The sequence below is a fragment of the Mauremys reevesii genome, linkage group 4, assembly GCF_016161935.1.
Source record: "Mauremys reevesii isolate NIE-2019 linkage group 4, ASM1616193v1, whole genome shotgun sequence".
Taxonomy (NCBI): Eukaryota; Metazoa; Chordata; order Testudines; family Geoemydidae; genus Mauremys; species Mauremys reevesii.
In genome coordinates, this window is record NC_052626.1 from 134483300 (window position 1) to 134502080 (window position 18781).

General features: G+C 44.5%; 1 protein-coding gene across 5 annotated transcripts; it reads right to left on the bottom strand.

Annotated features, from left to right (window-relative positions):
* Positions 1–46: 46 nt before the first annotated feature.
* LOC120403624 (fas apoptotic inhibitory molecule 3-like) lies at positions 47–18467 on the bottom strand. Of its 5 annotated transcripts, none has more exons than XR_005597618.1 (8): positions 18166–18467; positions 15972–16304; positions 15539–15643; positions 12652–12859; positions 12363–12481; positions 10720–10881; positions 2796–3032; positions 47–2085 (listed from the first exon to the last, which is right to left on the bottom strand). XR_005597618.1 is itself a non-coding variant. In XM_039534951.1 (7 exons), the coding sequence occupies exons 1-7, from the start codon at positions 18200–18202 to the stop codon at positions 2986–2988; spliced, it is 1011 nt and encodes a 336-aa protein (XP_039390885.1). In that variant the 5' UTR covers positions 18203–18467; the 3' UTR covers positions 2094–2985. The 5 variants fall into 5 exon arrangements, 3 of the variants coding, with proteins under 3 accessions (XP_039390885.1, XP_039390887.1, XP_039390886.1); XR_005597619.1 differs by lacking the exon at positions 47–2085 and adding an exon at positions 5400–5502 and having other exon boundaries at positions 2094–3032; XM_039534951.1 differs by lacking the exon at positions 47–2085 and having other exon boundaries at positions 2094–3032.
* Positions 18468–18781: the final 314 nt, after the last annotated feature.

The window sequence follows — 18781 nt, forward strand, 5'->3', positions numbered from 1 at the left end:
GAAAATTAAGAACACAGCCTATTTTTTATTTCAATAGCTTATTTATTTCAAAATTATTTACAAATCTTCAGGTTGTTTTTGTTTTCTGTAATACAGTGTAAAGTGATGTAGCTCCATGGAAGCCCAAAGAGGTCTGACAGGGTACACTAGGTGACAATGGTCCTGTGTATGTTAATTGTTTGTTACTGAAAGAGGCAGATGTCTGCATGGCTCAAGGAGAAATTCCCCAAGATCCTGCTCTTTAGAATCTCAAGGGATCTGGTGATGTAGGCTGTGAGCTACTTTCATTTGACGGAGCTGCACAGCTAAAGCAGATTGCCTGATCCTGGAATTGTGAGCACTCACTGATTTTCAGCCCCAGGCCATGGGAGTGGAGATGTCACATCAGGAACACACTGATGTTGTTTCCATTTCACAGGGCCCAACAACATTATATCTCTACTTGTTTGGTACTTTCTACTAATGATGGGCCTGAACCAAATGCTGGATCTAAATCAGTTCAGGAGCATCTCCTTCAGCCATATTGTTGTACCAGTTACATTAAGAAGCCAGAATTTTCACCCACAGCTTCAATAGATAATTTATTTAAATTGTTCTTTGCCTCTGCTTGGTCCCAATCAGGGCTAGAAATGGAAGCACCTGAATACTGTGAGAAACACTCTTCCAAAAGCATTTCCAGCTTATCTGGAAGGAGGAGGTACCAGAAAACTCACAAAGGCCCCTTTTCTTTCCATACGAAGGTCATCCTCAAAACTGTAACCCTTACTCCCCTGAATGGTCCCGTTAACTTGAATGAGACTGTTTCTCTGAGTACAAGATCAGGCACCACACTTTCCAGCTCAAGTGGTCTTATTCTCCTTTCACTTACATTCATGTAGGTCAGGAGAAACCCCACAGTAGTAGATGGAGATGTGTAGCTATATATCTGGGGTGAAATCCTGGCTGTACTGAAGTGAAATGGGAGTTTTGCCATTGGCTTTGAAAGGGGCCAGGACTTCACTTCTGGTGTCAGTGAGATGAGAATCAGTCCCAAGAGGTTTAGATAAACTTAGATAAGTATTCACCCAAAGCGGAACCTTTTGAGGTTCCCACATCACATTACGCACAGGTATAAGTGACAAGAGCTTATCAGACACTAACTTGTAAAATGTCTTAGAACTAAAACTACATTTCCATCATAACACTCATTTGAGATCTCTAATGAAAGGTGCTTTGCAAGTTCCAAATGTTATTTATTCTAAATAAGTTCTATTTAAATAATCTGTTTTATTTAAGATGTATTTATAGTAAAATGTATTTAAGGTGTATCTGTTCTTATATAACTAATATGTCATGATCATATTATATATTATTCAGTATGTACATATTGTACAAGCCACTAGCAGTGAATAATGTCTTTGAGAAACTGACATCAGGTGTAATGACAATATTTGTTCTTACAATATTTTAAATGTCTAACTGTATTTAAGATGTATGGTCAAAGTTCTTTACTTTTTTGCAGCTAATAAAAGTTTAATAGTTCATTTCAAAACAGATGTAGATCATTTCTTTCTTACAGATGTTAGGGGAAGGGCAGCATCTGAGAACGGGGAGAGGGTCTGCATTGTCCTCCTGTCTGCAGAATAGACAGGACTTAGCCATGAGCAATATAAGGAGGATTCCTTATTGAAGCTACTGGACACAGATGGGCCTGTGGTTGTCTTTCACTCCCAGACTAACACAGCCCATTCTCTCCAGTGTACCCACGTGGGGGTCATAGTAAGTCCTGGCCAGGAATCCAAAGTCATGGAAGGGAATGGTGACTAGAGAACAGGATCCAGAACCAGGCTGATGGTCACTGTGAAGTAGTCTGGGATGACACCTTCTGCCTGGAGCGTAGCAGTATAAGCTCCCCCACCCCACCACACTAGTAGGGGTATACACGGAGGGACCTCTCTAGGCCTCTGATAGTAGTTTAGGGTCTGAATCTGATTTCACTTATACTGCTATAAATTAAAAGTGAGACACCTTGAGTGAGGTAATATCTTCTATTGGACCAATTTCTGCTGGTAGAAGGGACATGCTACATCGAGTTCTTCTTTAGACCTGGGGAAGAAAGTGGAGTGTTGGAACTGAATATCAGTTGGGACAGATTGTTAAGCAGAAAGGGTAACACGTTGGAATTAAATGTAACTTCACTAATATCAATGGATTTACATCAGTGTTAAATTGGGATCAGGCCCATAGTCTCAATAACAATAAGCACTCGCCTAAAAATTTCTCCAAAACATTTTTATTTATTTGAATGAAAAACGTGTATGAAGTATTTGGAAAGGAAAAACAAACAAACAAACCTCTGTTTTCCGTCCAGTTTCATAGCTGATCAGAAATTTAGCACCAAAAATGCATTTGATGAAACGCGAGAAATTTTTGCAAAACAATTCTCCTTCTTCTTTTTCTGGGCACTGGATTGCCAGCTATATTCACCTAGTTCAAGCTGACAATGAAGATGAACTTTAACGCTATATCATAATGCCAATGAACTTATAGGGTGAAATCCAAACACTTCAGTCTATTAACCTAATTTGAGGATTTAAGTGGTGCTTAGGTCCTGCACTGGCCAGCTGCACAAGAGAAATCTTCATCCATAGTCAATAAATATTGAGGGGAAAAGTTTACCTCTGCTTATAATTGTTTACCTGAACCTGCATGTTTTGGCAACCATCTGTACAGACCAAGCTCTGCAGAACAAGACCAAGAGCTGCAGAGCAAACTAGAAAAATCACCTTTAAACAACCAGAGCAAATCCACTGTACCTTTGTAAACTTAGCATTAGTCCTTTGTGCGGAGAAAGCATGTAGACCAGCTTCTGCAGAGCAGTGCGGTCACAGCATCAAAGTAATGCTTTGATATGTAGGGTTCAGGTGCTGATTGGAGGCGGCTTTGCGTGTGCCTCAAGTCCTTCCTCAGCTGTGCCTGGTGACCGATGTGCCGTCACAGTAGCTCTTATAAGTCAACTCTGCAGTGATATGAGTCACAAGGTACATGAGAACCTAGGAAAAAATCATAGACAGTAGGTGGTAATGAGACAAGTGTCTTCTTATAAAACATTAAATCTAGCAATGGGTCTAGGGTAATTCAGTGGTATGAGGCAGGGAGGAATACTGTGACTACCTACGCAGCTCTGTTATGACTAGATGGAGTGGAATAGATTCTCAGCCTTTTGCACTGCAGAGGCCTATAAACAGGAAAGGGTTATACTGGTAAAGTCACCTTATACTGAAATAACTGCCCACAAAAGGGGTTGCATGGACAGAAGGGGGTGTGAGGGGAGGTACTGAGATTCAGCGGGGCAGGGGAGGGGATGCTCCAGGATGGGCAGGAGAATCCTGAGGGTTCCTCCCTGGACTGATCCCAGGTGCCAAGGTACCTGATCCAGCTTCTTTGGATCCCACGCCCTTCGTCCCAGCCCAGTCCCAGTCCCCACGGCAGCTGCTCCAGCCCCCTCCAAATCCTACTCTCTGCTCCACAGCTTCTTCCCGGGCCCCAAGGCAGCTGCTCCAGCCCCTCTGGGTCCTGCTCTGATCTCTGTGCCCCACTCTGGGTGTGAGTTTACGCAGGAATGGATCCCTGCCAGTTTCCCCTGCCCCTGAGCGGGGTTATGAGGTAAAACTATTTTGGCAAAAAAAAAAAAAATCACACCTCTCGTCGATGTAGTTATGTCATAAAACGTGTAAGTGTAGCACAGGCCTTAATACCACAGGCAGAAATGGCCACTGACACTTTTTTAAAAGGCATTGCTAGGGAGCACAACATCTTACTGCCATGTGTGGCTTTGAAAAATCTACCTCACAAAATCCCGCTGACATCCAGCGGAACCGGTGTGCCTAAGTGACCTAGGTGCTTCTGAAAATCCTCCCTTTAGGGTTGATGGAGCCTGAACTTATTCCCTAGTTGTTGTTTTTCAAAGTGGTCTAAGACAGCCAGAAAAACTTTGTATTGTAGTGGGAACACAGTCTAATGAGTTCATCTGAAGCAACTCTTGGCTCGCAGTAAAGATTCCTGGCAGTAGTGTGCCTTGGCAGTTGGAAACACGTAATCAGCAGCAGCAGGAGCATCATAATGTTTATACAGTAGAGCTCAAAGCACTTTACAAACGAGGTCACTCATTAGCCCTATTTTACAGCTGGGGCAACTGAGGCACAGAGAGGGGAGGTGAATTGCCCAAGGTCACCCAGTAGACCAGTGACAGAGCTGGGAATAGAACAGAAGTCTCCTGCATCCCAGTCCAGTGCTCTAACCCACAGGCACGTTGCCTCCCTGCCAAGATGACGTAACTATTATAGGGTTTTTGCAAACTTGGAAATATCCACTGAATGTCTGAATAGCCAAGCCTGCAAAGAAAAAAAAAATGACGACACAAATTACAACTCCCCAAGCAAATTTAACTGCATTTTTCCAGTTTGCCTCACAATTTTCCGAAAAGGCAGGTCTCTCACCTGGTTAATCGATGCCTAAAAAGCCTTGTTGAACATCCGGTTATCTGGCACCTTCTTTCAATTATTGCCAGCAAAAAAATGCTGAGTCTTGTACATTATGCAAGGGCTGTGCATTTCCCAAATGAAAGCATTTCCTGCTGTGTCTGCTCATAGCATCACTACCTGAACATGTAACCAGCTTGACTGGGACAAAAGAATAAAGGAATAGGGTGTGTAATACAGAGCCTGCCCTGCTAAGTAGGGACTATTATACCCCTTCCTGTAAACTAACACTGAAAATATCCATGGTCAGAAGCTTTATGTTGATCATTATCTAGCCATGCCACTATGTCTTTCAGCGCTAATGTAGCACTACTGTATTTATGGGTCAGTTATATTAATTGAGGTCATTATTTTATTACAATTTTCTAGCTTTGTTATTTAATAGTTAACCACACACGGATGCCTATTTTGGGCATTGCAAGGGGCTATATGAAGAGGATGACATTTAAAAAGAGAAACTGAGTCTGAGTATGGGAAAATGGCCTCACTGGGAGATCTATTAGGCAGTGGAATAGCCTAAGAAAAGGTAACATTCCTGCCATTGGGGATATTTAAACAAGACTAGCAAAATTCTTTAAAAATGTACCTTGTGCTAGCCAATAAGCATCCTGTGCCAGAACTAGGTAATCAAGCTAACCCTAATTTCCATGATACAGATCTGTGCCTCAGTTTCCCCGCCGAGTTCCTTTGTAAAGTGCATTGAGATCTACAGATGAAAAGCCCTATGTAAGGGTTAGGTATTATACTCATTCAGACATTGCTCTGACTAGCGGCCTGAAAAATGGTAGCATTATAAAGGTTAAACCTGTCAGACAAAAATAAACAGTCAGTTAAGTCACATGTCTTGCAAGTTACTTCCATTGCGTAAACTGAACTCACCACTGAGAAGCCATATATCATGCCAAAATTATCTCTCTTTTTTTGTTGTTGTTGATGACTGGTGAACTTTTCTCTAGAAGAAGATAATGGAACTAGTCATCCCCTAGAGAGGAAGGAGGTATAAGCATGAACCTGGCTTCCCTTCTGTTACTGCCGAGAGATGAGATTTGTTAGGTCTTAGATATGTGGGGCTGGTTGCATCAAGAAGGCTGGTGAGGAGAAGGCGCAGTTGGAATTACTAATGGGTCGTTTGCAGTAATAAAGGAAAGAAAAAGCCCGTTGAGGGTTTTTGTCTCTCTGTTTCTCCCTCTCTTGAACCCTCTCCATGGGCCTGAAATACAGATTAACCCTAGCACCTCAACAAGAGGGAACGTATGTGGTGGTTAGAGCTTGGAACAAAAGATCTGGAATTAGAGCCTGTTTCTCCAACCCCTTCATGTTAGGTATAATGGAAAGCAGTTCTAAAAGCCTTGATACCCATACATATGTTTGCTCCGGGACAGGCAGCACTGCAGAACACAGCTGTAAGCCTGCCTTCTGAAGACCCTGTCATACGCCCTATTGTAGGGGACATGCAGAGGGCTGGAGAAGTATGTTGCAGTTGGAGATTTGGGGCAGCGCTGTAGCTCATAGGACAGCCTGCGGAGGTTGTAACCTAGACAGGCCTCTCCAGCCCTCAGAGCAGTCTGGGAAGGTACTAAAGCTGCCAAAAGCTTCTTTAGTCCCACTCCGTTCTGGCCTGGGAGTTCTGTGCTGTGCTTCTTAGCGGCACAGCACCAAATCTCACCCCTAGATTCTATTCTGAACGCTGCCATTGATCTCTGTGTGATCTTGGGCAAATCATTCTGCCTCTCTGTGCTCCAGTTTCTCCAGCTGCAAAAAGGGGCTAATAACACACACTCAGAGGGGAGCCTTGTGTAACTGGCTTTTATAAAGCACTGGGTCCTGGATATATGAATGCAAAGTGTTATTGTTTATCCCCTTTATTAAGCAGACATGCCCTCAGAAGGCATCCTCAGGAGTTACTAATTGTCTCCTGCAGGTGGACGTAATCTTGACAGTAGTATTAAAAGGTGGAGTTAATAGGCGTGGATTTAAGTTGCATCTACTGTTGGGTGGACCCCAAAATGTTTGCAGATTCCATTTGGATAAGTCGCCAAACCTTTTGGGTCTGAAAATCAGGGCTAGAAATCTCACAAGAATCTCATGCTGTACCCATTGCTGCTTCCAGTTGGAATCAGTGCAGAGGCAGGAGAAGTCATGAAAATTAAAGGGAGAGGTGTGGGGGAATAAAATTAACCCAACTTTTTAAACTCATTGTTCATTTAGCATTGTTGGATCAAACGCACCTCTGGTGTAACTTCAGTGGAGTTACATCAGGGATGGATTGGGCCCAAAGTATGAAAAATGTAATATATGCTTTGGCTAACGAGAGGCTGGACATAGTCAATCGGATGAGCTGCATTTTTAGCCCAGTGAATTGTTTGTTAAGTTGACTCCCAGTTAATTGGATATCTGGGGCCAAATCCAGAGCCAGTATAAGTGGCTATAACGTCACTGGAATCAATGGAGTTTCACTTGATTAAGCCAGGACTCTGTTCTCTGTGAATTTGCTGTCTGATTCACCATGCAAAGTCCCATAATGCACAGCAACTATGGTAGCTCTAATCTCCATCTCCCTGGATGGGATGGAATGGAATAGCTGCTGCAGTGATAGCAGACTGCAGCATCCTTCATTCCAACCTCTTTTATGCGTGGAAAGGATTGCCAGGTTCCTGACATCTCTGCAGCTTCTGAGCTTCGTGATGAAATGTCATTCTCATCTAAAGGAACAGTGTGGGTGATGCAATGCAGAAACTGCTGCATACCTTGTTGGAAAAGCTTCAGACACAGGATGGCTTTGATGAAAGGCCAAAACATCTGGCTATCATCAGGCAGCTGGAACTGACAACTCAGGTAATTGTGGATGACTAATCAGCCAAATTATATGTCAGAGAGAAATTCCTACTGAGAGGAGAGGGAGTGGTAGAGAGAGAAAGGCCTTAAAATAGACGGCTCACCTATTTATACATCTCCTTCAGTGTCCATGTTATTTCTTTCTTGTGGTGGGTGGATCGGTCAAGGGAAATGGCTTGGTGATCTAAGTTCAGCTATCTAAAAAACTGGATTTCCTAGCACCCCATGCTCATAGCCCTTTTGTGATAGTTCTCAGCTCAAGTATGAGGCTCAGTATTGAAGTCCTGCTGAACAAAGCAACCATGCTGTAATGGCTGTGTTGAGAGTCCAACCTGACCGCTAACACATTTCACTCTGTTTCCCTTTTTACCCCCACCAGCAGCTCTTTCAGTCAACATGAACGCCCAAACATGATAGTTTGGGCCATCACCAACAAGATTGTCTCATCCAGCTTGCTGCAGCAATAGGGTTACATCAGGAATGTTTTCAGTATTTGATGGTCTCAGGGTTGGTTTTATGGGTGAACGCTGTGGTTAGGGGAATGCCATGGTCAAGGAGCAAGGAGTGAGGCAGCCCTGGGGTGCAAAACTGCAGCAGGGAGCTTGGAGCAATGTGTGAGAGGAGGCAGTTGGGCCTGGGAGCAATGGGTAGAGGGTCAGGGGCACCAAAATACAAGTTTGACCAAGGTGCCGTTTTCCCTAGGGCCGGCCCTGGATGGTCTCTTGCTCACACATGTCTAGCCTGTGCACACAAGCCATAGCTGGTGCAGATCAAGTTCCAGAGTAGTGTGCCATTGGAACACATTAGCCCAGCTCTACAAAGACTTCACTGGCTTCCTGTGTGTTTCCAACTGCTGTAACTGATCTATGAAGATGGTTTGCCTGCCTGCCTAACAGCCTGCCTCCCTGTGCGTCATCCAGACAGGGTGACATTAGCTGGGCTGCTTTTACTGTCAGCCCCTAGATCTGAAATTCTCAATGGTGAGTCCTGGAATTTATTCCCTCTGCTGATCAAACAGAGCCTGAGTTTGCTGCCCTTCAGAGCCTGATGCAAGGCTTGCCCGTTTGCATAGGGCTTTGCCTAAGGAAGTGATTAGATAATGTAAGAAGGAGCAGAAGTCAGTCTGGGTCTGTGTTTGTTAGCACGTGTATTGCTAGTGAACAGTGTAGACATGTGCCCCCTAAATTAATTTAAGATCAACATCCTGGGCTGCAGTAGCCTATTGGTTAATGCTCTGCCCTAACATGCGGGAGACTGGGCTTCATTTCCCAGGATTACCCCACAGAGGCTTTTTGGATTTGAGTCTTTTGCAGAGGCTGATCTTGTGTCCGAATGGTTTGTGCTCTGCACGGTTACACGGCCTGGGTAAGCTGGTTATGGTATCTAGCCCTTTATAGCCTATCTCAGGGGGTCGCCACGACCCCCTCCTGACAACAAAAATCACTACATGACCCCAGGAGCGGGGACCGAAGCCTGAGCCTGACTGAGCCCTCTGATTCCCCGGAATCGGGCTCCGCGGGTAAGAGGGCCCTGCGCCTTAGGCTCACCCAGCGGCGACCCGCTCCGGTGGCATTTTGGCAGCGGCGGGGGGATCTGTTCTGGGGTCTTTGGTGGCATTTTGGCGGTGGGGGGGTCCTTCGGTGCCACAGAAGATGCAGAGTGGAGCCCCCGCCGCCAAAGTGCCACCGAAGACCTGGACCATGGAATCGGGCCCCGCAGGTCCTAAAGCCAGCCTGGGTGGGGAGCCTGTAACCTGAGCCCCGCCACCCAGTGCTGAAGCACTTGGGCTTTGGCCCCGGATGGGGAGGCTCAGGCTTTGGCTTTGGCTTCATCCCCGGGTCCCAGGAAGTCTAACTTCTGCCCTGGTGACCCCATTAAAACAGGGTCATGACCCACTTTGGGGTCCCGACCCACCGTTTGAGAACCACTGGATCTGGATGTTCCTGCAGTCTGTATAAACACAGTGGTATCACTAGACTCGCCACTTTCCTTTTCCTTAGCATAGCACTGATGTTTGTTTGTCCAGCTGTGCAATTTCATTTCAGCAATTTTTGTAAATCCCTCCCCCAAACAAATGGGGAGGAGGGATAGCTCAGTGGTTTGAGCATTGGCCTGCTAAACCCAGGGTTGTGAGTTCAACCCTTGAGGGGGCCATCTGGGGCAAAAATCAATACTTGGTCCTGCTAGTGATGGCAGGGGGCTGGACTCAATGACCTTTTAAGGTCCCTTCCAGTTCTAGGAGATTGGTATATCTCCTATTATTATTATTATTTTTTATTTTTAAATAGCAGGGAAGGGAAGGAGCAAGACAGGATTCACAAGGCTCATGCTGAACCTGGGAGCAGGGCCACCTTTATGACCCACGGGGCCCGATTGGAAGGGGGCCCCTCTCCGGGGGTCTTCAGCAGCATTTTGGCGGCGGGGGGATCCACTCCAGGTTTTCCGTGGCACCGAATGCCACCAAAGACCCCCGGAGCAGACCCCCCCCCCCGCCGCCGAAGTACTGCCGAAGACCCCCGGAGTGGGGCCCCCTTAGGTGCGGGCACGGGGCCCTCTTTAGCGCAGGACCTGATTCCGGGGAATCGGGTGAATTGGCTTAAAGCCAGCCCTGCCTGGGAGCATCTTGCACTGTGGCCAAGTGCGTTACTAGCACAATGGAGGTGTGTGTTACGTAAAAGGGAATGGGATTGTCAGGGGTGTCTGATGGGTGTGTGGGCTGAGAGCTTTCAGGATATAGTTACGGAACTGTCCTCAGTCAGTGGTGCATGTAATGTGATTAACCTTAGACATGAGGCCAATTCTGCTTTCAGCACGATAAGGGTAAAGCTGGGCCGTGTGGGAGATGGGACTTTCTTGGGGACTGGTCCAATACTGTGGAACAAACTCCTCTGTGAACTAAGGGCCATCACAAACCTCATCACTTTTCACTCCAAGTGCGAAGTGCGTTTCTTTGACCTCGCTTTCTCTAACATAAATGCACAGCAATGTGTATATTTAAAAACAGACAACAAACAAACCTAAAACCCTACCAAAACAAGACACTGCGCTGCATAGGCTTCTCCCCTTGGGGAGAGGATGACAGAACAAACAACAGGTGACAGATGTTGGTCGGATGTTTAATGGACTACTGGGAGGCACCCAGATACGTTAGTCAGTATAAGAACCTGCATAGAATAGAATAGAATAGAATAGTTGCCCTGGTAAAAATCCAAAGTAACTCAAGGGACTTCAGTGGGTTTACGCTAACATTAGACTGTCGTAAATGAGAGTAGAGTCTTGCCCTCTGACATTAGTGAGCATCTGCCGTAGATTGGAAAGACCATAGATGGAGAATTAGGGATTGAATCGTTGTGGGTGAACTTACTGTTCCTGTCCGCTCCCTGGAGCCGGCGGGGTAACACGCTGTAGATATTTTCCATTGGAACGTGCCCTTGGCCATGTTCGAGTGCACCCAACCTCAGGTTTATTCCATAGGTTTCACTGGAAGCTGCTTCTCCAAAACATCCAAACATGTAGATTGTAATGGCTATAAACCAAGGGCAGTCAGCAGGTCTACAGGCTCAGTACATTTAGCATTCGTGATTTGTTATAGTCACCCTGAAATAAACTAACGGCTGGATTTTGAGAGCGTATACACCTCCCACCAGTGGAAACGTGCCATGTTAGCACCTCTGTCAATCAGACTCTAAAGCAGTTATAATAATGGTGCTTCTATAGCAACTTACAGCCAAAGATTCTGTTCCCCAGACTTTCCAAAATGGATGACAAGTTGCTTACACTGTCTTCACTGAAATGCAGCCCCCTCTGGGATGGAAGGCAGGCGTATAACCACATAACACAACAATTCAGGTGAGAAAATGAAGTAGGTTAAGTAAATGAAAAATCGTGAATTGAAACTATAGGGCAATTTTATGCAGGCAGAATGTAATTAGTCAAATTAGAATTTGGCTGGGACATGGCAACTAACACTCAGTCATCAAGTATAGATGTTCACAACGTAGGTTTTAAGTATCAGAGGGGTAGCCGTGTTAGTCTGGATCTGTAAAAGCAGCAAAGAATCCTGTGGCACCTTATAGACTATCAGATGTTTTGCAGCACGAGCTTTCGTGGGTGAATACCCACTTCGTCGGATGCAAGCAGTGGAAATTTCCAGGGGCAGGTATATATAAGCAAGCATGAAGCAAGCTAGAGATAACGAGGTTAGTTCAATCAGGGAGGATGAGGCCCTGTTCTAGCAGTTGTGGTGTGAAAACCAAGGGAGAAGAAACTGGTTCTGTAGTTGGCAAGCCATTCACAGTCTTTGTTTAATCTGATGGCTTGCCAACTACAGAACCAGTTTCTCCTCCCTTGGTTTTCACACTACAACTGCTAGAACAGGGCCTCATCCTCCCTGATTGAACTAACCTCGTTATCTCTAGCTTGCTTCTTGCTTGAATATATATACCTGCCCCTGGAAATTTCCACTACTTGCATCCGACGAAGTGGGTTATTCACCCACGAAAGCTCGTGCTGCAAAACGTCTGTTAGTCTATAAGGTGCCACAGGATTCTTTGCTGCTTTTAACGTAGGTTTTATGTTTTATCTGAAATTGTTTTATTGACTATCTAGCTGTTTGGTTTGTATGGTTTTTTCCCTAGAAATAAAGCCAGTAGACTGGTAATTTTTCCCTTGATGTGATAGGTGCAAGTGTGGTGGGTATGGTACAAGAACCAAAATAGAATAGAATAAAATATCTGCGCAAACATCAGCTATTTTCATGAGTATTTGTGAATTTGATCCACGTTACCATTTTGCTTTTGCAGTTACCTGTAGTTTTCATAGTGAAAAATAAAAACATCATTTTCTGCAAGAGGCAAGGAATTATGTGACTTTATCCCAAGCAGAAATCAATCCTTTTCAAAGAGAACTTGTAATTCTCCAACTGTGGAAACTGTCTTGTCCTTTCTTTTGACCACAGAGTGGCAGGTACCACAGACTGGTATAAGAAGTAGGTGACCTTTCTCTTACCTTTCTTCCCTCGTAGCTGTTTTCTAACAATTATCATAGAAGCCAGAAGCAGAAGCATTATCAGGAGAACTGGTATCAGGATTTGAAAGACATCATTCCCATAATTGCTTCTCAAGAGGCTGGAAAATATTGAGTCAAAGGGGGAAGTGGTTTTACTGCCAGTTCTGACATGCAGATCCACTCCTCACACAAACAGCGTGGTTGACCCAGTAATATTTGTAAGCTTGAGAGGAAATGAAATAATCTAGGGGAGAGTTCAGGCTGGAAAATCACAGATGGGGGAACTCACCGCTTTGTATGCCTGGAATGTGCATAGCCGATTGTCCTGGAATTCTTTGGAATCCCCTTTGTTGTACTTCCAGACGCTGCATTGGTAACAGTGCTGCCAATGATGTCTGCAGGTGTGATTATCGTACTTCCGGGGAATTTGATGCCAGGCACAGCATAGGAGGTATATTTTGCCCATGCTCCATTAGTCATCTGTGGTTGTGTGACTCCTGGGGGAAAGCATATTAAAATGAACTGTTGCTACATTTTCCATTCTTGAACACCTGTATCTTTTTCAATAAAGCAAGTTTCATAGTCAAAACTAGGGATGAATGCAAGGGGCAAATGCTGATCTCACACCTATATCAATCTGGAGACACTCCATTGACTTCAGTGGAGTTACGTGGATTGACACCAGGGGTTCTCAAACTGGGGGTCGGGACCTCTCAGGGATTCATGAGGTGGTTATGTGGGGGGTCACAAGCTGTCAGCTTTCACCCCAAACCCCACTTTGCCTCCAGCATTTATAATGGTGTTAAATATATAAAAAAGGAGTTTTAATTCATAAAGGAGGGTTGCACTCAGAGACTTGCTGTGTGAAAGGGGTCACCAGTACAGAAGTTTGAGAATCACTGATTTATACCAATATGAGTGAGACCCAAATTTGGCATGGGCTTTCTGTTTTTTAAACTGTAAAGCTCTTGAGCAATATTCTGCTCTCATTTCCTCATACTGTATTCGGTAGGTGGGCATAACTGAGGTTAGGGTTTAGTTTTTGTTTGCCCTTGAGGATCAAAGATGCTAATTGTGAGACTGGAGCCAGTCACTATCTTAGAAGGATATTACTGATGATCCATGATAAATAGACATTTACTGCAAAAAAATCTAGATTCTAGAACACAGCAGACATGGTTCTGCTCTCATATAAGAGTAATTAATCATTCATCATTAATTAATAATATTATAGGCTGGAGACTGGCTGGGAGAGAATATATGGACAGACACAATGACCTTGCCAAGTGTCTGCATTGGAGCCTCTGTGGCAAGTACAGATTTAAATGCCCTGTGCAGTATTATGACTACCAAATTGAAAACCCTCTAGAGAATGAAGAGGCTAAGATTTTATGGACTCAGGCCATTGGAACAGACAGACCAGAGCAGGCAAACGGGCTGAACATAGATGTTGTAAAAAAGAAGACAAATAAGGCGAAGATAATTGATATAGTCATACCAGCAAAAAAAAAAAAAAAGCATGCAAAAGAAACAAGAAGAGAAGATAGCGAGGTTTGAAGAACTTTCCCATGAAGTGGAATGATTATGGGAATCTAGAACAAAGACGCTTCCATGGATTATTGGAGCAATTCCTAAGGGTATGAATGAGCAGGTCCGGAATATATTAGGAGTGCAATACATCCTGATCGGTGACCTCCAGAAGTCAGCGCTCTTAGGTACTGTGAGAATTTTAAGGCAAGTCATAGGAGAACCAGTGCATCTGAGCACCTAAAATGCAGGAATTCTGCAGAAAGTTTAACAAAACTCCTGATACTCAAGCCAACAGAGTCAGTGTGTGGTCAGGATAAATTTTAGACAGCAGCTTTCCCCTTTTAAGCTTAAAGAGCTTTTATGTTTTTGAAGGCTGTTTGTTTAAAAAAACCAACCATCTCCATTGTTAATATGGAGGGATAATTAATAATAATAATTAACATACCTACCTTTCATTAAAAATGTACATTCTTTAGAGCTGAGAACATCTTAGAAAAGAAGTCATTATTATCCCCATTTTACAGCTGGGGAAGTTGAGGCACAGATGAAGTGACTTGTCCAGAGTCACCCAGCAAGCCTGTGGTGGAGCTGGGAAGAGAACTAGAGGGGCAGATCCACAGCTGGCATAAATTATTATGCACCAGCCGAAGACCTGCCTCAGGTTTCCAGAGCCCCAATCCAATGCCCTATTCATTAGGCCGCACTGCCTCTCCTTTACACCCTTTGTCCACAAATATGACTCCATTGATTTTAATGCAGTCACTCCACACGCCAGTCTAACTGAGAGCCAAATCAAGACTCTCACTGAATATTAACCATTACAGCACAACCAGGTCCATATTGTCCTAGTTCTGGCAATACAAGTCGTCAGCCCCAGGGAAAGGAATTGAGGAAACAAGTCCCAGTCCTAAAAGAACGAGAAGAAGGGATGTGTGTTACACAGCTTTGTCTGGCCTTCGTGCCTGTGCACTCATACAAGGGAAAATATAAAGCCCTATTAACTATGATCCAGGAGCCTGGTATTCTGAATATATTAGCAGTGGCAACTGCCACCTGTTTATAAATTTAGTCAGAGAGAGTAACAAAAAACTACAAGAACTTGTTGAATCCTAAGAGGCTTAATCTTGATGGGAACATTCAAAAATAAATTCCTCAGTATTTAGGATTTGTTGATGATTTTCTTTTAGAGAAGAAAGAAAATCTCTCAGGGAAATCAGCACACTGGGGCTCAGGAGATTTTAGTCTGCCACAGACTTCCTGTGTGAATGTGGGCAAGTCACTTGGGGCTCAGATCCTCATCTGTCAAGTAGGGAGGATACTTCCACCTCACCGGGAGGCTGTGAGGATAAAACCCATTAACAATCGTGAGGCGCTCTGATACTGCAATGATGAGGGGGAAGCAGCTAAATTCCTAGATTGGATAGACAATTATACATTAGTGAATCCAGTGCTGGTGAAAGGTGCCCTGAAAGCTACCAAACAGGCACATCCCAGGCAGCTGTGGCATATGATTCCCACATGCATCACCTCATTAGTGTGAACTTGAGAGACCTCCCCTACCCTAAGGGAGAAATGGGGACCAGTTAGTGCCAATTCCCTTCCCTCTCCTCCCCTGGGGCTATAGAAAGGGATGCAGCAAACCTCACCTTGAGTGTCAGCACTTTTGTTGCCAGACTCTGCTGGTACCACAATAGGTCTGTCACGTCTCAGGGGTTCAGCCGACAACATGCCCATTCTGGGTGGAACATTCCCTGCATGGAACAGAACCAGATGTGTTCCTAGAGCTCATGCTAAAAAGTCACAATCCAATTTTCATTACTAAAGCTAGACTGTAAGAGGCACTGCGCAGAGTGATGATGCATCACCAACAACACTGTACAACCGGAATGATATTGTACAGAATGATCACATAGCCTCAATGGCACTGTCTCTGCAGTGATACTGTACAGCGTGATATTGGATTAGCAGTGACGCTGTTCCATCAGAGTGATACTGTAGCATCAGTGACATGGTACCCCTGCATGATACTGCACTGCAGACAGAGATACTGTACAGAGTGACTATGGCATGATCCCATACCGTTAGAAACCTTCAGCTCCACTTGGAGGGTCCTTCCACTGCCTTTGTCATTTTTATATCCTGTCCCACACGTGTACAGCCCAGTGTCATCCTCTTCCAGTCTTGTGATTGTAATTTGAAATATTCCTTCCTGAGGCTCCTCAGTGATGGATATTCTATTCCTGTAATTCTCACTGATGTATGGTGAGGTGGAGATGATGGTGCCACAGACCCCTGTCTCGAGCTCCCTGCACCAGAATTTTCGACTGGAAATGTCCTTCACAGGACACTTTATGGTGATGGATCCTCCAACCTCACCAGTCACTTGAATGCGTCGTCTTGCTGCACTTGAAACTGATGACACAGAGAAAGAAGTCACGGGGCCTGAGTCGCATTTATGCTAAAGGGGCGTCACACCAAGGCGCTGTCTTCACTAGGCAAAAAGGTGGGCCCTGACCATGTGATAACTCACACAAGGTAAAATATGAGTGAAGACAAAGCCTTAGGCCTCTTTATAGAATCATAGACGTGTGGGACTGGAAGGGACCTCAGTAGGTCAGCTAGTCCAGTCCCCTGCGCTCAAGGCAGGACTACAAAATAACCAGACCATTCCTGACAAGTATTTGGCTAAAGGCTGTTCTTAAAAACCTCCAATGACAGAGACTCTACAAGAGTGGTGGGCAACCTGCGGCCCGTCAGGGTAATCCGCTGGTGGGCTGCGAGACAGTTTGTTTACATTGACCATCCACAGGCATGGCCGCCCACAGCTCCCAGTGGCCGCGGTTCGCAGCATTCACTTGATCAACGTTATATGTCTCTGAATGGCTAGAGTCCTGATCCTTCCACTCTGTCACTGCAGCGTCTGAGTTCTGCTAGGGCACTTGTTTGAATTCTCCTTGTATTTAAACATGAAGGTTCCCAGCTCTGGAATTCAATCCCCCTCTAGTGTAACAGTGCCCTTCAGCATATAACGCAGTGTCCTTCGGTTTGATGTTTGCCTGAGAGAGGGTTGATCTGAATGGGCAGGGATTGTTTTCTGGTTTGGTAATGCCCTTTTCTGTTGGCTTTTTGGGAGTAAAGACTGATTTTCTGGAGCACAAAATCCCAACAGGCGTCATGTAAGATCAGGCTCCATGTTTTTATTGCATGTTATTCATGTGTCCTGAGCTAAGTAAGGGAGGGCACAGTGTATAAATCAATCAATCGTTCAATAAAGTAAAGGATCTGGCTATGGGCAGGGTTCCCTATCCATCTATCTGTGCAGTAATCCCTTGCTGTGATCTATTTTCCTGGGCCTCGCTTGGTAAAAATAGTGGGATAAATTCCATACATTACTACAGCGAGGAAGCTAATGGCTTGCTAATCACAAAACAACATGCTGTAGGAGTGCTTATGATTATGCACAAAATCCAGCACTCTCTGATGCAGTATGGGAAAGAATTGCTTCCAGATAGAAAACTTGATTGCAATATGAGTTTGGCTTGAGTAAGGATAGCTGGCTGGACTTGACCCTATGGGTAAAATCCTGGCTCCTTTGACGTCAATGCCAAAACTCATAGACTCATAGACTATAAGGTCAGAAGGGACCATTATGATCATCTAGTCTGACCGCCTGCACAATGCAGGCCACAGAATCTCACCCATCCTCTCACTGACTTCAGTGGATTCAGGATTTCACCCCTATATCTTTAACATACTGGATCCAATTTACAAACATGAGTTCACTTGAAAGCTTTTAGGTGTCCAGTATCCCAACTTAGCTAATATTAAGTTAACGTTGTGTGCCCAATTTACTAACTTAGGTTTGTAAATCACTCTGCATTAGAAACAAGGCTCACATGATAAACGTCTCTAAAATGAAAATGTTCTTTTGTTCTGCAGAATTAAAGCATCTCCTGCTATTCAATGTTCTTGGAAAGCCACAGAAATATTTCATGGTCCAGAGTCAAACAATTCCTGACATTTCAGGTTTACCCCCCTGCCAGACCCTTCATTTTTTTCCCTCAAGAAATGTACAGAGTTTTAAAAATCACATTGGACGTTCTTGGAGGGTAAAAACCCTCTGCAATTTTATGATAAAAGCAAACAGGCCCAGTAAACTGTTTAACTGTAGATGCCCCAAGTCTAAAAACAAAGCTCAAACATCTTCTTTGTTGTTACCTGCTATTTCCATTTGGACTCTCTGATGCGCTTTTTAAATCTATACAACTCTTACCTTGCAGCAAGAAAAGTAACATACTGATGAACTCCATCTTCTCCCTTTGTAAAACAGGAATTAGAGCACACTCAGTGATGGCTGCTTGCTTCCTGTGGCATGTATTTCCAGTAACAGAAAGAAGGAAAGCAACAAAAAGAACTCGCTATGCTTGAGGTCCTCTATCAGATCCTTTCTCGTGCTACAAATGGTATGCAAACCATAAAGGAAGTTTTATAGGAGGCTTCAAAACATATTGGACCAAATTCATCCCAGGTGTAACCCTGTTGTGAGGTTGCACCTGGACTGAATGATTTGCTTTCTTTATTTAGATTTCTGTCTTATGTGAGCCCCACATCAAAGGGCATCCGCCCCCACCATCCAATGCTTTGGGTGCTTCAGACATACGGTTAAAAACACAGGAGATGCAAAGTAAAAACCCAACCCAAAGCAGCAGCACTTGTTCCACTTAATGTATGTCATCTGATCATCAGTCCTGTGATGAATGCAGCGTAAACCTTCCTTTACACCCCAGGCTTGTCTACACTGGGGAAAAGCCCAGAGTAGCTGCTGTGCACTAGCTAGTGTTCACTAGCTACTCTGTGCTAACTCTGTGTGGATGCTCTACCTGCCTGCT

Excerpts from the sequence above, each read along its gene's own strand:
- LOC120403624 (XM_039534951.1), bottom strand. The coding sequence starts at position 18,202 with ATGGAGTTCATCAGTATGTTACTTTTCTTGCTGCAAG. Across the intron at positions 16,305-18,165 it reads GTTACTTTTCTTGCTGCAAG|TTTCAAGTGCAGCAAGACGA; the intron begins GTAAGAGTTGTA and ends CTGTGTCATCAG. Across the intron at positions 15,644-15,971 it reads GGAGCTGAAGGTTTCTAACG|GGAATGTTCCACCCAGAATG; the intron begins GTATGGGATCAT and ends TGTTCCATGCAG.